This window comes from Athene noctua, chromosome 19 (assembly GCF_965140245.1).
Source record: "Athene noctua chromosome 19, bAthNoc1.hap1.1, whole genome shotgun sequence".
In the NCBI taxonomy this organism is placed as follows: domain Eukaryota; kingdom Metazoa; phylum Chordata; class Aves; order Strigiformes; family Strigidae; genus Athene; species Athene noctua.
In genome coordinates, this window is record NC_134055.1 from 9512321 (window position 1) to 9527337 (window position 15017).

Consider the following 15017-nt stretch of genomic DNA (forward strand, 5'->3'; position numbering starts at 1 on the left):
GGTAAGCGCGGCGTTGCGGGCGGCGCCGGGGCCTGGGCCGCTGGGCCGCGCCGAGGGCTCCCGCCGGAGCCGGGAGGGAGGGAGGGAGCGGCGCTCCGCGCCCCCCGGCCGGGCAGGGCCTAGCCAGCCCCTTTCCCTGTGGAGATGGCGGGCGGGCACGGCGGAGAGGGGGACGGGCGATGCTGTCTCTAGGAACCTTTCCGATCCGTCTTTCCACGTGAAACGCAGAGAGTGTCAAGGTTAAACCACGACAGATGTGAAATAAAGAATGTGTATTCACAGTTTGGATTGAGGTTTGGCTTACGAGTATAGATCTGACATTCAGCCAGTCTAAATTATAATAGCTCCTCTGGTAGTTTTCTGTAGGTTTGCCACAAAAGCTACTCATGTTCTCTTACTATACTGAAATCAGTTAAATTGCTATAACAGTAAAACTATTAAGACACACTAAAAAGTCATGCCTGTGTATTCACTCTTCCACATAGTACTTCTAGCTACAAGGTTCTTAATGCTATACTAGAAATGCTATTGCTTCACTATGTTAAGAGCTGATAAATTTACTCTTTCAGTTTTGTTAAAAAGTGCATTGATTTCATAACTTTGTACAGGCAAGGTTTATGTCATATCAGGTACTGTCTATCTTCCTCTAACCAAGTCATTTAACTTGCACGCTCTGGCTAATTTACAAGCACTGGGAGCATTTGATCCATACCTGACCTGTAATTTGTATTGCTGAGGAAAGAGATACCACAGTGGAAGCTTTATTGTCTTAAACTGAGTGTGCAAGATAAAAGGTGCTGTAACCAGGCCTGAAGGGTCATCTTGGACCCTTACAGATTTTCTAGTCAAATAATTACAGAAGTTCAAATCTAGTTAATATAGAGCACAGTACCACGAACATACTACTTCAGGGCTTGCAGAGCTTTTAGCTATTTGCAAGAAAACCCTGAAGAATGTATAGCATTCCTCACCTGCTTGTGTGCTTCTGTTTGATGGCATACCTATGTCCAACCTGGGTTTGAGCAATAGCCACCTTGAAAGCAAAGAAAAAACACTTCAACCCTGTTCTTCTTCTAATGCAGTTTAATTTGAAGAAAACAGTGATTTATGGTGCTGCAGAGATGGGCTGGCAGCTATGGAGGGAAATCCTGGAGACTGTTTGAGTAAAACGATGGTTGTCTTTCTCACTACAGAACAGCTGCAAAATGCAAAGAAATCCAGTCCAGCTCTTCAAAGGAAAGCAACACCTCCCCCAGAAGGGAGGGTTTGATTCTTGGCACATTCATACAGATTACCACCTTGGTTTCAGACCAGAGCTGCTCCCAGTCACAGAGGTGACTTTTCCTACCATCTTTATTGCAATCGCCTTTGGTACCACATCACGTTGGCTCTTGCCACCACCCCACAAAGAAAAGTGAAACACGTCAACAGCCTACTGAATGAGATGGCACAAAAACCTTTTCTATAGTAGGATATATGTCAAAGTGCAGGCTCAGAAAACTTCCAAATGAGTGCCCAAAGGAAAAGAAGAAAACAGACAGGACTTCATCACAGTCAGAGGGTAAGTTGTGAAGAAACACCTGGAAATTGTTACCATGCAACATTTTAACACAGAAAGTTTAAGAAGTTGTTTCCAAAGACAGGGAAAGGAGGTACAGACAAACATGTAGTCGGAGCAACAGAGTCAGCTTCTATTTAAACCTCTGCTTCAGGCCTACAGCTGAAATGCAGGAGATGGGCTATGCCAGCTTTGAGGCTTGCTTCACATGCCCAAGCCATTCCGGGCCCACGGGAGCCTGTTGTGTTTGGCTCAGGTGCGCTCTCTGTCTCTACCCTTTACACGTACACCAAGCCTAAAAGCTGCAACAGTGGAAACATAGAGCTGGATGACTATCCTGTTTCCCAGAGAGTAGGCTCTATGTTAATTGTTGCTAATTAGCATTAGTGTAACTGTTTCATCTCTGTGGAACAATCCCTTGGAAATGCTTTTCAAAATGTCCCTGTACATACTTTAGAACTGGTGTATTACACAAATGTTTTGCTTTAGATACAAAAGCAGAAGTTTGTGAATTATCCATGATACCAGGAAGTAACTGAACAAGAACTCTCAGTTCTGTGTTTTAAACAAAAGCCTGTCTTCTTTCAAGCGATAGGACACAAGGGAAGGGAATGAAGCTGTGTTAGGCCCTGCCGCCGGCCCGGAGGAAGCTGGTGGTCCCTGAACCGGGAGCAGCTGACACCCGGCCCACAGCCCGGAGCTGGTGAGAGGTTCAAAACGTGGTAGAGTGTGGACATTGTGTCCTCATGAGGACCCAGCCTCACACCGCTGGGAATGGGAGTCTTTGGACCTTAAAAGCAGGGTTGGCATTTATAAATGAGTATTTGTGTCCTAAAAAATAGGGTTTGGAGCATAAAAACAAGACAGTGCTCCACAAACTTCTCCAGTGTTGAGTCTTTCCATGGGATACAGCTCTTCCCAAACTGCTCCAGTGTGGGCTTCCAGAGAGTCCCATCCTTCTTCGGTCGCAGCCACCTGCTCCAGCATGGGTCCTCCACGGGCTGAGGAGGGCATCTGCAAAAATATGGACAGAGGAACAAATAAGCTTTCAGCATTCTCTAACTTAAAATATACAGAAGCAGGGGTAGCAGAGAGATTCAGAGATACACGGAGGCCTAGGTGACAGTGGAAATGAAGAGATTTATAATACTCTGTAGTGAAATGCCAAAGTTACCTTCTCAGAAGACCTAATGAAGCCACTGGAGTTTTTAAAAGCCTCAGATTCCAAACATTTCTCCATTTCAGTTCAAATAACACTTCAATTTTTGTACCTTGCAAATGTTGGTATGCTTTTATCATATGGTCCCCCCCACCTCCCACCCTGGAATATTCTACCTGTACAAAACAGCTAATTTAGTCCTTAAACTTTTATAACTCCAGTGAGAGAGACTAGCATCATCCAGTTACAGAGATCTACATATTCATGTCTAAATCTCCACTAGTCTCCCTCAAGAACTACAGCCAGTACTGCAAAACAGGCACTCCCAGGACACAAGTAATCTCGCCCCAAGACAAACTCTAAACCAAGCTACATGAATTGCACCCTGGAGACACCCATTTCTGTGGGCGTGGAAGAGGGCAGTGGGGCTAGCTGAGATCCAGACAGCTGAAATTCCATGTGGCCAATTTCAGCCTGTGCTCTGTGACCAACATAGACATGAAGTGGGGACTGTGTCCCACCTGAAGCAGGCAGGTATGAGGCTTTGGGCAACCTGGGGGGTGCAACTGGATAATCTTTAAGGTCCCTTCCAGCCCAAACAAGTCTAGGATTCTGTGATTCTCAGGACACCCTGCTCCTGGGAGGAGATTTAATACTTTGCAGCAGGTAATGCAGGCTCTAGCCTCCATAGTAATCTCTGTAAGGAGCACAGGGCAAGGAGCATACGGCAAAAGTTGCCTGTCTTTAAACACTTAAAGAATGTCCACAAGAAACATCTAGCTCCTCAGAATCCTTCCCTGACAAAAAAGGTGTTACAGAAACCAGCGATTATGGTCCGAAATGTTCTAAGCAGAGGTGTCAGAAGACACTCAAAAAAGGTGTGAAGATTTCCCTCTGTACTTGGAGAAAGACAGCAGCCACCACATGTAGGATTTCTGAACAGGGATATATCCACCTTAGTGAAGGTGCAGCTGCCAAGGGAGGCAGAAGCAAAGAATAATAACTGAGCTTTAGTTAATTCAAGGAAAAAGTCACTGTATTCTGAGTTTCAGAAATTTTAGGGAAATTTAAAATAAAAAATCCCATACACACCACCACCTCCAGAAAAATAAGATACCATGTGATTTTTCCAATTCAAGGTAAGGGCAGGGAAAAGAACAATAATTTGCTTTCAGATTCTCTACTGAAGAATAAAAACACTGAAGTAAGACCAAAAATTTTACCAGAAACATTTTAGACAAGGAGTCAAGACTTCTGTACTTTCTAGTCTTCAGTGCATAAAAAAAATACAGCCTAAAGAAGCTAAGCAAAAAAAAAACTATGAAAATATGATTATGAGCAGAATGAAATATTCTACACAATACTTTTGACTGATCTTTGACTTTAGAAACTTAAAACTGGAAAACATGAGACCAAGGACTAGTATACTACTTTTCAACAACTTCTCAGTGCTGTAGTGTAATAGTCCTAGTTTTGCTTAATTAAAAAGTAGTATGAAGGTTAGCCTAACACTGACTAGTTTTTCTCCTCACCCCTTAACCTCAACAGAGAGGCCTCACTGTCCCTCCTCAGCCCTGCAATTCCTGCAGCCTTGCCACCCCCTCAGCAGCCCCCACCATTCCCCTCAGCCCCCGGGTCCCCTCAGCACTGCCCTTTCCCCTCAGCCCTGCATCAGTCCCATGAGGGAGAGGGCGGCTGAGCCACGGGGGTGAAACCTGCTGCTCCAAATGGCCCCACCGCCAGCCCGGGAGGAAGCTGGCAGTCCCTGAACCAGGAACGGCTGATGCCTGTCCGTCAGCCCAGACCTGTAGAAAGAGGTTCAAAACACGGTAGAGTGGGGAAATTCTGGCCTCACGCCACTGGGGATGGAGTCTTTGGACCCTAAAAGCAGAATTGGCATTTATAAATAAGGATCTGTGTCCTAAAAAATGAGGATTTGGAGCATAACAAAAAGAGGGTTTCAGCCCGAGAATCAAAGCTTTGGGCTCTAAAAATCAGGGTTTGGACCCTAAAAGGGAGGGTTTGGACTGCAGTATTGAAACTTTGGACTCTAAAACTGAGACTTCTGGCCTCTCAGATGAGCCTTTGGTTCTTAAAAGCTGTTTTGGAGCCTAAAAATGATGCTTTGGACCTTAAAAATGAGGTTTTGTGTCATGGTGTTGTTACTGATTTTATTATCAGCTGAAATTAAATTGTGTTTGATTTTAATGTAAGTATAGAATTAAGGGATATTTTAGTAAAAATCATTTTACATTTATTGTATTTTGAATCTAGCAACCGACTGCTACTCTAAAATTCCCTGTACAGCCCTGTACCGAGGCTGAAGGGATTGGTCATAATTGTTTAGTAAGAACGGTTAGAACCTAGGTAACAAAACATGAGGTGATTTGTAATCTGATTTATAATACATGTATAGGACTAGAAGAATGCAAGTAGTTGTCAAGGTCCAGGATTAATGGGAACTGAGGGAAGTAACCGTAACAGCTCGCAGGTACCTGCCAAGAAAACCGTGTCCTTAAGCAGAAGGTAATTCCGGCAGGGGGAGATCGCGACCACCAACCCATGGACCACCTACTCACATCACACCCCAGACCCATTTCTAGACATTTCTAACCTCTACTGCACAGAATCGGAAGTAGGAGGAGAATATGTTAATGATTTCTTGGAAGTTGTATGCTTATGTATGAAGACTTAATGAATATGTATGAGTAAGTTCTATATAAGGTGTATGATTCTGGTGCCTGGCACGTGTTGTTGGTGAGAGCACTCCCCTACACGTCCGGCCGTCAATAAAGAAGTGTCTGCTTATCTACATCAAATTGGTGTCGATAAGTTATTTTTATCCCCGATTTCGGTGACAGTTTCTGGCGACCCAGATGGGACCTCGCTGAGAGAGACCGGAGGTGTCGGGGACCTGATCGGTTCCAGCCAGCACCGAGGATTTCTCGGGGACACCCATCGATCCCCGATCCATAAGGCTCTTCGTGACGTCCCCTGGATTTTGGTAAGACACTTCTCTTTTGTATTGGGATAAGTGGGTTAGAGTCCCACCAGTAAGAGTGGGTTAGAGTCCCACCTGTAGAAAGTGGGTTAGTGTCCCACCCGTGGAAAGTGGGTTAGTGTCCCACTGTATAAGCCTGCCTATCAGACGCGGCGAAAGCTGCGCAGGGTTGGGCTAGAGGATCCTCATGTATTGGAAGCCTAGGCGTCTGCCTGTAAGACATAAGCGAAAGCTATTGCAGGGTTGGACAATTGGTTTTGGAAACAAGAGAACCTATATGCTATAGAGTTCTCAGAAGTAGTGCATTTAATTGGAAGTTAAAAGTTTTTATGCACTCAGTTGTAGTATTGGTTGTTTCATCAATTGAATATTGTATAGTAATTAAAAATTGTGTTGTGTTATATCTTTATTTGTAATAGTAATTGAAGAAAGGTGTAAGTGTGTTTGTAAGAGTGAGACGTGCAATTGAGCACGAAGCGAGTGCGGAGTCTGGATCCGCAGTTCTGTTATCCCGCGAGGGGTGCAGCCGGAGAAGGACGAAGTGATAGACTTGAGCGAGTGATTGATTGTATATTGTGTTAACAAAGTAACTGAACCATGGCATCTAAGATGACTCATTTGTTTAAAAGTAAAAGTATGTGTAATCTGGCTGCAAATGACAAAGTTCTGAAAACTTCTCTGTTAAGATGTTTGTTAGCACATTGGGGAGATTTGCATGATGATTTGCAAAAGAGTCAGATGATTGAATATTGTAATCACCGGTGGCCTCTGTATACTTTGGAAGATCAGGAAAATGGCTTGTGAATGGGACACTGAATTATAATACCATTTTGCAGTTAATGCTGTTTTGTAAAAGAGAAGGGAAATGAAGTGCCATATGTTGATTTATTTTTTTTATTTAAGATGAAGGATTGGCAGAAGGAATGTAAGTTGATTAGTAAGGATAATTTAGTAATGGCTATAATTTCTGATGATAAAAAGGTGAAAAAGTGTTGTTCAACATATGAACTTGGAAAGACTGTTTGAAGGAAAGAATTGCTTCTATACTGAAAAGGATGAAGGGCCGGAATTAGATATATGCCCTCCACAGAGAGAATGGCATCAGGGGCGAGAATATAGAGAACAGGTAGAGGAACCTGAGAGTAGTGGAATAGAAGATGTGGATGAAGGGCCGTCTGAGGTTGTAATTCATACCCCTGTATCTCGAAAGAACTCGGCAGCAGGTACAAACAATAGTTTCCCTGCGGCAGGGAGTTGGCAATGATGGGCCGGTGTATGTGAAAGTGCCTTTTTCAGTGACGGATTTGATGGCTTAGAAGCAGGCAGCAGGAGTGTATAGAGAGGATCCTGAGAGAACAGGCAGAGTAGATAATATAATCAGAACACAGAATCCGGATTGGAGTGATTTACAGGTGATTTTAGCTAATGTGTTAGATGATACAGAAAAACAGATGGTATTAAAGGCTGGTAAAGCACAGGCAGAAGTGACTGTATTGAGTAGGACAACAGGTGGAATATTAAAACAGAACACTTCGTCTGGGGATCTGTAGTGGGATCCAAATAATGTGGAACACAGAGAAAGACTGAGTTGGTATCAGAAATGGATTTTATATGGAGTTAAACATGCCATGCCTAGGTTTCTGAACTGGTCTAAATTGTATGAGGTGAGACAAGATAAGAATGAATCTCCCTCAGCATTTCTAGAAAGACTAAAAGAAGCTGACAGGAAAAAAAAAAATCTGATTTGAAAGTAGAAACTGAGGCAGCTCAGATATAATTGGCTTTGATTTTTATAGGACAATTGGTACCAGATATAAGAAAGAAACTGATTGATAAATTTTTGAAGTATAAAATCTTGGAGGAGTGTGAATCTAAATATAAAACTCTCAGTCTACCAGTCAGAAAACCATCGGGTGAATATAAGTTAGTGCAAAACTTCAGAGCAGTGAATCAAATAGTTAAGGGTATATATCCTGTAGCAGCAAATCCTTACACGCTGATAACAGCTTTAAAGGAGACTTATCAGTGGTTTACAGTGCTTGATTTAAAAGATGCTTTCTTTTGTATACCTTGGAGAAGGAAAACAGAAAATTGTTTGCTTTTGAATGGAAAAATCCACAAACAGGACGAAAGATGCAGCTGGCATGGACAAGACTACCCCAAGTATTTAAAAATAGCCCGATAATTTTTGGAAATCAGCTGGCAAAGGAGCTTGAAACATGGAAACAGGACAAACCAAAACCTGGGCATTTGCTTTTACAATATGTGGATGACACACTGATTGCTACAGAAGGAAGATTTACCTACATACAGGTAACAATAGATCTTTTTCATTTTCTGGCACTGAATGGGTACAAGGTAGCCAGGAAAAGAAAAAAAAAAAAAAAGCGCGCCCAAATAGCATGTCAGACTGTGATAATTTGGACTTCAAGATTTCAAAAGGGCAGCGGCAATTAGGAACAGAACACTGAGAAGCCATGTAAGCCGAAAAATATTCATACACTCTGAGTATTCTTAGGAATGACAGGGTGGTGCCGCCTCTGGATCATGAGTTATAGTCTAACAGCTAAACTGCTATATGAGGCCTAAAGAACTCTCCTTTGACATGGGGCCCACAGCAACAACGGGCTGTCACAGAATTGAAACATGCTTTAATGTCTGCACCTGCCTTAGGACTTCTGGACATAACCAAAGACTTTCAGCTGTTTGTTCACGAAAGACAACGCCTGGCACTGGGTGTGCTGACTCAGAAGATGGGAAGCTGGAAACGACCTGTCGGATACTTCTCTAAACAACTGGACACAGTGAGTAAAGGGTGGCCAAACTGCCTTCGAGCTGTGGCTGCAACAGTGATGCTCATACAGGAAGCTCGGAAATTAACTTTGGGAAGCACAATAACAGTCTACGTCCCACAGATGGTGATAACTGTTTTAGAACAGAAGGGGGGACATTGGGTATCTCTGAGCTGAATGATGAAGTACCAGGTAGTACTGACTGAACAAGATGATGTGATTCTAAAAACAACTAACCTGGTAAATCCTGCAGTGTTTTTAAGTTCCACACAGGAAGAAGAGCAACTGGAGCAGGACTGCTTGGCTACTATCGAGTATGTTTACTCTAGTTGAGAAGATTTGAAAGACGTACCATTGGAACAACCAGACTGGGAACTGTATACAGATAATAGCAGCTTTATGGGACGAGGAGTTTGATATGTTGGATATGCGGTAACAACAGACGCCACAGTTATAGAAGCAAAGGCACTGATGAATACCACATCAGCTTAGAAATCAGAACTCATTACTTTGATTCGAACCTTAGAACTAAGTGAAACGAAGAAAGTAAATATTTGGACAGACTCAAAGTATGCTCTTGGGGTGGTACATGTCCATGGAGCTTTGTGGAAAGAAAGAGGATTACTGTCCTCTCAGGGATCAAATATTAAGCATCAAAATTAAATTTTACAATTATTACAAGCAGTTCAAAAACCAAATCAGGTAGCAATCATGCACTGTAAATCACACCAAATTAGAAATACAAAAAAAAATTAGAAACATTTTAGCTGTCCAAACAGCAAGAAAAATAACAAAGGAACAAGCATTCCAAATGGCATTAATTCCCTCCAAACAGTAACTCTTCTGAGGGAAAGGCCAAAATATTCAGTAGAAGATGAAAATTAGGTCAATTTTTGAATGCTAAGAAAAATTTAGCGGGATGGTGAATAACTCCTCATGGACGAGTAGTAGTTCCACCTTTGTTAATAAAAGAAAGAATGCAAACCAAACATCAAGAATGTCATTAGGGAGCAGAAGCTTTAGTAACTTCTTTACAAAAAAACAAGTTATATCTGTTAAAATGGTGGACATAGCTAAATTAATAACTGCAAAATGTGACGTATGTTTGAAAAATAATCCAGTAATCAAGAAAAGAGTTCAAATAGGTAGATTAAAATCTAGTACAGAAACTGGAGATTATTGGCAAGTAGATTTTTCAGAATTACCTAGACAAAATGGGTACTGATACATCCTGGTAGGGGTTGATACTTTTACAGGATAGCCAGAAACTTTTCCCTGTCACACCACACAAGCCAATGAAGTAGTAAAGTGGTTAATGTGAGAAATAATTACAAGATTTGGAGTTCCTATTGGAATTTTGTCTGACAGAGGTCCACACTTTGTTGCAGAAATAGTTCAAAATGTCATCAAAATTCTGGGTATCACTTGGGATTTGCATACTCCATGGAGACCACAATCCAGTGAAAAAGTAGAAAGAATGCACCAGATTTTAAAAAGGCAAATAAGTAAGATCTGTCAAGAGACCAATTTAAAATGGCCTCAAGCATTTCCATTGGCATTATTACAAATCAGAGTACAACCAAAGAGTGGAACCTCAGTCAGTCCTTATGAATTACTGTATGAAAAACCTTATGAGTCCCCAGAACCAAATCCAAACATGCATGTAAAAGAAAAACAAGATGTGTATAACTATTTACTTTCTTTAGGAACAACTTTGACTGCGATTCGGAGTGCAGTGCTGTGGAATAGAACATTATCCCTAGAAACTCCAGTGCATGATTTTCAACCAGGAGATTATGTCTATATAAAAATGTGGACTTGCAAACCTTTGCAGGGGCATTGAAAAAGACCGTTCCGGATACTGTTAACCACCTTCATGGCTATCAAGATTGCAGAATCAGATGCTTGGATACACTATACCCGAGTGAAGAAAGCACCTACTCCATGGAAAATTATAAGCTGTGACCCAAAGACTTTAAAACTGGTTCTGAAACATGTCTAATATTTTATATCAGTTTGTGATTGTTCTCCTTATATTGGCTTAGAAGGTGACGCTGGTGGAATCATGGGTTGATCTGGTGGCAAGGAACAGAAGGCAATCAGATACAGAATAATTAATCCAAATTCCCAAAGAAATGCCTGAGAAAAATTTGATGTTAGGATTGATTAAGGGATTCGCCAACATACAAAATGTCACCCAGATCACAACTTATTTGCCAATTCCAAGAGCAGTAGGTAAATCTATTCCTTGGGGAATCTTAACTATGAATTTGACCAATTTGGAACATGAAAAGGAGACTTTATTGCAAACAAAGGTCAGTGATTCAATGGTATAAACAAGTGAAGGTTATTAAGAAACGATGGACATCAAAAAAAAAAAAAATTAGACTGTGAAAAACTACTAAATTATAACTTTATAACAGGGTCTCAACCTAGTGCTTTGGATCGAGTTCTCCTCCCAGGAGGCCCAAACCCTAATCTAGGATGGTGTTCATATGATGAACAAATTAAAAACAATGTGAGCAGGAGCATCATGGAATGGCAGTGTAACAAAACTGGGCAAAGTACCCAAAACCAGACAAGGTGAGACTCTGTATGGTCTATGTCCATATTCTTCCAATTTCAGTACATGGCCAGAACCCCTTAGTGTTTTACTTAGGAGAGTACCTGGATGAATAGAGTGTTTACAATCCTTCCCTTGATAGTAGATAAAGGCACTACCCGATTAGAAAAGGAACATGTAGTACCATGGTAGAAATGTGAAAAAGTGTATGATTGCAGCAATGCAGACTTAATAATTCAAAGAATTCCTCATTTGGCAGCTGCTTTAAAGTTTGGTTGTTATTGTCGAGGTTTTTTATAATAACCTCACCATGACTAGCATCTTTACACCCAGAAGCAGATACTTTTCTAGTTGTAAGAAATCTACCATTCACAGTCCAGGACATTTAGTTTGGGCATTAAGTGATGGCACCTGGACAGCCACTTACCAGTAGATAGTAAGATGAAACAAATTACTTTAGGCCTGCCAACATTGTGTCCACTTTGGAAGAAATCACCATTCAAGAGATCCCTGGAAAACTTAAAATTACAACTAATCAAAAGGTCTGAAACAGATGATGACACTTGGAATGAACCATCAACAGGAGTAAAAATTGGCTGGGCTTTAGAGTCTCTTCTGAACCCCATAGCGTCCTATAGGAATAGAGAATGGCTTTATCACTTAACAGGACAAATAGAAAAATTGGCCAATGTTACAAAAAAAAAGATTTAAAAAATTAAACATCCAATTACATGTAACTTGCTGAATGACACTTCAAAACCGGATAGCATTAGACATGCTTCTGTTAAAGGAGCATGGAGTGTGTGGATATCTCAAAGATAGATTGGATCACTGCTGCATTCATATCCTGAATGTTACACAGGAATATAGAACACAATCTAGATCTGTTAGGCAAAATCGAAAAAGAAACAGAAACCATTTGAGAAGATATGTCAGAAGATTGGCTAAGAAAATTTTTAGTGGATTAAGATGGAATTTGAGCTCTTGGCTGAAATCCTTAATCAAAATTTTATTTTTGCTATTAATTGTCCTTTTGATGATTATGTTGGGGTATGCCTGTCTTAAAAGACAGTTTATTAATAAGCTTGCAATATATCATAGAACTATGAAAGAAATACCCACTATGCCACCAGACTACAGCCCGCCACCACCATCATCTGGCAAGACAAACTTTGGCCCCAAAGATGAAAATGAATAAAAGTGTGAAAGTATTGAAATAATTTTCAACCCTTTCAAAGGGGGGAAATGTTACTGATTTTATTATCAGCTGAAATTAAATTGTGTTTGATTTTAATGTAAGTATAGAATTAAGGGATATTTTAGTAAAAATCATTTTACATTTATTGTATTTTGAATCTAGCAACCGACTGCTACTCTAAAATCCCCTGTACAGCCCTGTACCGAGGCTGAAGGGATTGGTCATAATTGTTTAGTAAGAACGGTTAGAACCTAGGTAACAAAACATGAGGTGATTTGTAATCTGATTTATAATACATGTATAGGACTAGAAGAATGCAAGTAGTTGTCAAGGTCCAGGATTAATGGGAACTGAGGGAAGTAACCGTAACAGCTCGCAGGTACCTGCCAAGAAAACCGTGTCCTTAAGCAGAAGGTAATTCCGGCAGGGGGAGATCGCGACCACCGACCCATGGACCACCTACTCACATCACACCCCAGACCCATTTCTAGACATTTCTAACCTCTACTGCGCAGAATCGGAAGTAGGAGGAGAATATGTTAATGATTTCTTGGAAGTTATATGCTTATGTATGAAGACTTAATGAATATGTATGAGTAAGTTCTATATAAGGTGTATGATTCTGGTGCCTGGCACGTGTTGTTGGTGAGAGCACTCCCCTACACGTCCGGCCGTCAATAAAGAAGTGTCTGCTTATCTACATCAAATTGGTGTCAATAAGTTATTTTTATCCCCGATTTCGGTGACAGTGTAAGTCCACACAGTAACTGAGCGCCATGGAGGTGCTGGCTCCCCCCTTCCCCACCTGCAGGTCAGCACCTGCTCCCCTGGTGACCCCCACAGGCACAGGGCACAGCCTGCCCTCACCACGGTCAGGGGGGAGACTCTGCTCCAGTACCTCCTCATTCTCTGACCTCGGTGTCGGCAGAAGCGTTTCCCTCACCCCTACCTCCATCTCCCCTGTGGGTTCCCCTTCTTAAATACCCTGTCACAGAGGTGCAGCCACCATCGATAACTGGCTCGCCCTCGGCCAGAGGCAGGACTGAGTTGGAGCCAGGGGAGCTTTGAGTAGCTTCTCACAGGGGGCCACCCCTGCAGCTCTTCCCCCGCTACCAAAAACCCTGCCACACAAACCCAGTACAGCCTGTAAAACCTGAGGAGATGGATGGAATAGCTCAGTTTGCAGTTTTTCCATTTGATAAGGTTTTATCAGGTTCAGCCAAAATAAGAGATGAACCATCGTTCAGCACAGCAGCAGATGTGCTGCTTTATCAGGCCAGAATAGAGACAGCGAGATCAGTAAAAGATGGGTCACAATAGGAACCAGTGCGGACACAAACATACCTGCTGATATTCCTTTTCTATTTTCCCCTGGACGTGACACAGGAGGATTTATAATGGGCACATTTTCCTGCAACAACTGCCTGGCCCTGTAACAGGAGCAACTACACTTCCCAGCATGGGCAAGGCCCTGATCCAAGTGGGAAGAACACACGCTCTTCTCCATTATCCACTTCTCAGGTGAGACGAGGTCAGATCCCACCCCTGGGACTCTTTGCCATGTTGCAGACCCAAACGACACCGGGAAAAAAAAAACACTCGGAAGCCTGTGATAAGGGGTGGCCTTTGCAGATCTCCCACCTAAACAGCCCAACGCCAGCAGCAAGCCGATTTTAAGAAGTCACCGTAGTTCTAAGCGCAGCATATTCGGCAGCCGGGCCAAGGTTCCCGAACTGGGGATGGATCCTGAAGCAGGAGAGGATTCGCGAGAGGGACGCTGGCCCAGCTCCCACCTCTCTAAGCTGCTGTTTCTAACGCAGACGAGCGCCATTGACAACCGCCCCGTTTCTCGGCGCCGGCTGCGGGAGCCCTCCCTGCCCCCCGCCCGCGGGAGCTGCCAGCGCGGAGCCCCCACGGCCCCCTCACAAGCGCCAGGCCGGGCCCCGCGCTGCTCCGGGACACACTGACCTGCGCCAGGGCCAGGCTGAAGCCCGGACGGGCGGCCTCGCGGGTGGCTCCCAGCCCTTCCACCAGACGCCGCAGCGTGTACTCCAGCTCCTCGGCCTGAAACACAGACTCAGCTGCGGCGGGGCTGCGGGACCCCGCCGCACGCCCGCGCCGCGCCCTGCCGCGCCTCTGCCCGCACAGACGCGCTGCCGAGCGGGAGCCGCGCCGGCCCGCTGCTGCCGCAGCCCCCACGGCCCCGCCGGCCCCGGCCTCACCTTCCCGCCGTCCCGCAGGTGCCGCAGGAGGCTCTCGGTGGCCGCCAGCCGCACCTCCTGCTCGGGCTTGGCGATGTCCCAGAAGAAGTCGAGGAAGGCGCGGCCCTGCCGCAGCACCCCGCGGGGGTCGGCCACCGCCACCGCGTCCGCGCCACCCCGGCCCTCCCGCCCCGCCATGGCTCCGCCGCCCCACGTGCGGCCGCCGCCGTCCTCCGCCCGCCCCGCCTCTTCCGGGGCAGCGGGGCCCGAGCGGGGACGGGCCCGTCAGCGCCGCCGGGCCGCGGCTCCCGGCTCCCCTCGGCGCCCCGCGCTCCCCTCGGGGCCGTCCCTCGGCGCCATGTTCCCCTCCCGCTTCACATCCCGGCACCCCCGCAAGTCCTGTGCCACCCCCGCTCCCCCGTGAGCCGCTTTCGAGGGAGGTTGAATCCCCCCCGCGGGGAAGCGGGGCAGGCGGGATAAACCCCTGCGGGGCGAGCGGGACCCGGAGCGTTCCCTCCGCACTACGGCGGTGCAGCCGTGCGGGG

General features: G+C 44.5%; 1 protein-coding gene and 1 long non-coding RNA gene across 2 annotated transcripts; one reads left to right on the top strand and one right to left on the bottom strand.

Annotated features, from left to right (window-relative positions):
* Positions 1–1421: 1421 nt before the first annotated feature.
* Positions 1422–12972, top strand: LOC141968201 (uncharacterized). Its single transcript, XR_012634822.1, has 3 exons — positions 1422–1561; positions 5579–5721; positions 10217–12972. It is a non-coding gene; the product is annotated as an uncharacterized LOC141968201 (long non-coding RNA).
* LOC141968199 (myb-binding protein 1A-like) lies at positions 1555–14899 on the bottom strand. The gene is made up of 3 exons (XM_074922638.1): positions 14494–14899; positions 14240–14335; positions 1555–2572 (listed from the first exon to the last, which is right to left on the bottom strand). The coding sequence occupies exons 1-3, from the start codon at positions 14668–14670 to the stop codon at positions 2390–2392; spliced, it is 456 nt and encodes a 151-aa protein (XP_074778739.1). The 5' UTR covers positions 14671–14899; the 3' UTR covers positions 1555–2389.
* Between the last annotated feature and the right edge of the window lie 118 nt (positions 14900–15017).

What these genes read in the sequence shown, in the direction of transcription:
- LOC141968199 (XM_074922638.1), bottom strand. Translation starts at nt 14,670, where the DNA reads ATGGCGGGGCGGGAGGGCCGGGGTGGCGCGGACGCGGTGGCGGTGGCC. An exon ending in ACCTGCGGGACGGCGGGAAG is followed by an intron (nt 14,336 to 14,493) that starts GTGAGGCCGGGG and finishes TCTGTGTTTCAG; the next exon opens with GCCGAGGAGCTGGAGTACAC. An exon ending in TCAGCCTGGCCCTGGCGCAG is followed by an intron (nt 2,573 to 14,239) that starts GTCAGTGTGTCC and finishes ATATTTTTGCAG; the next exon opens with ATGCCCTCCTCAGCCCGTGG.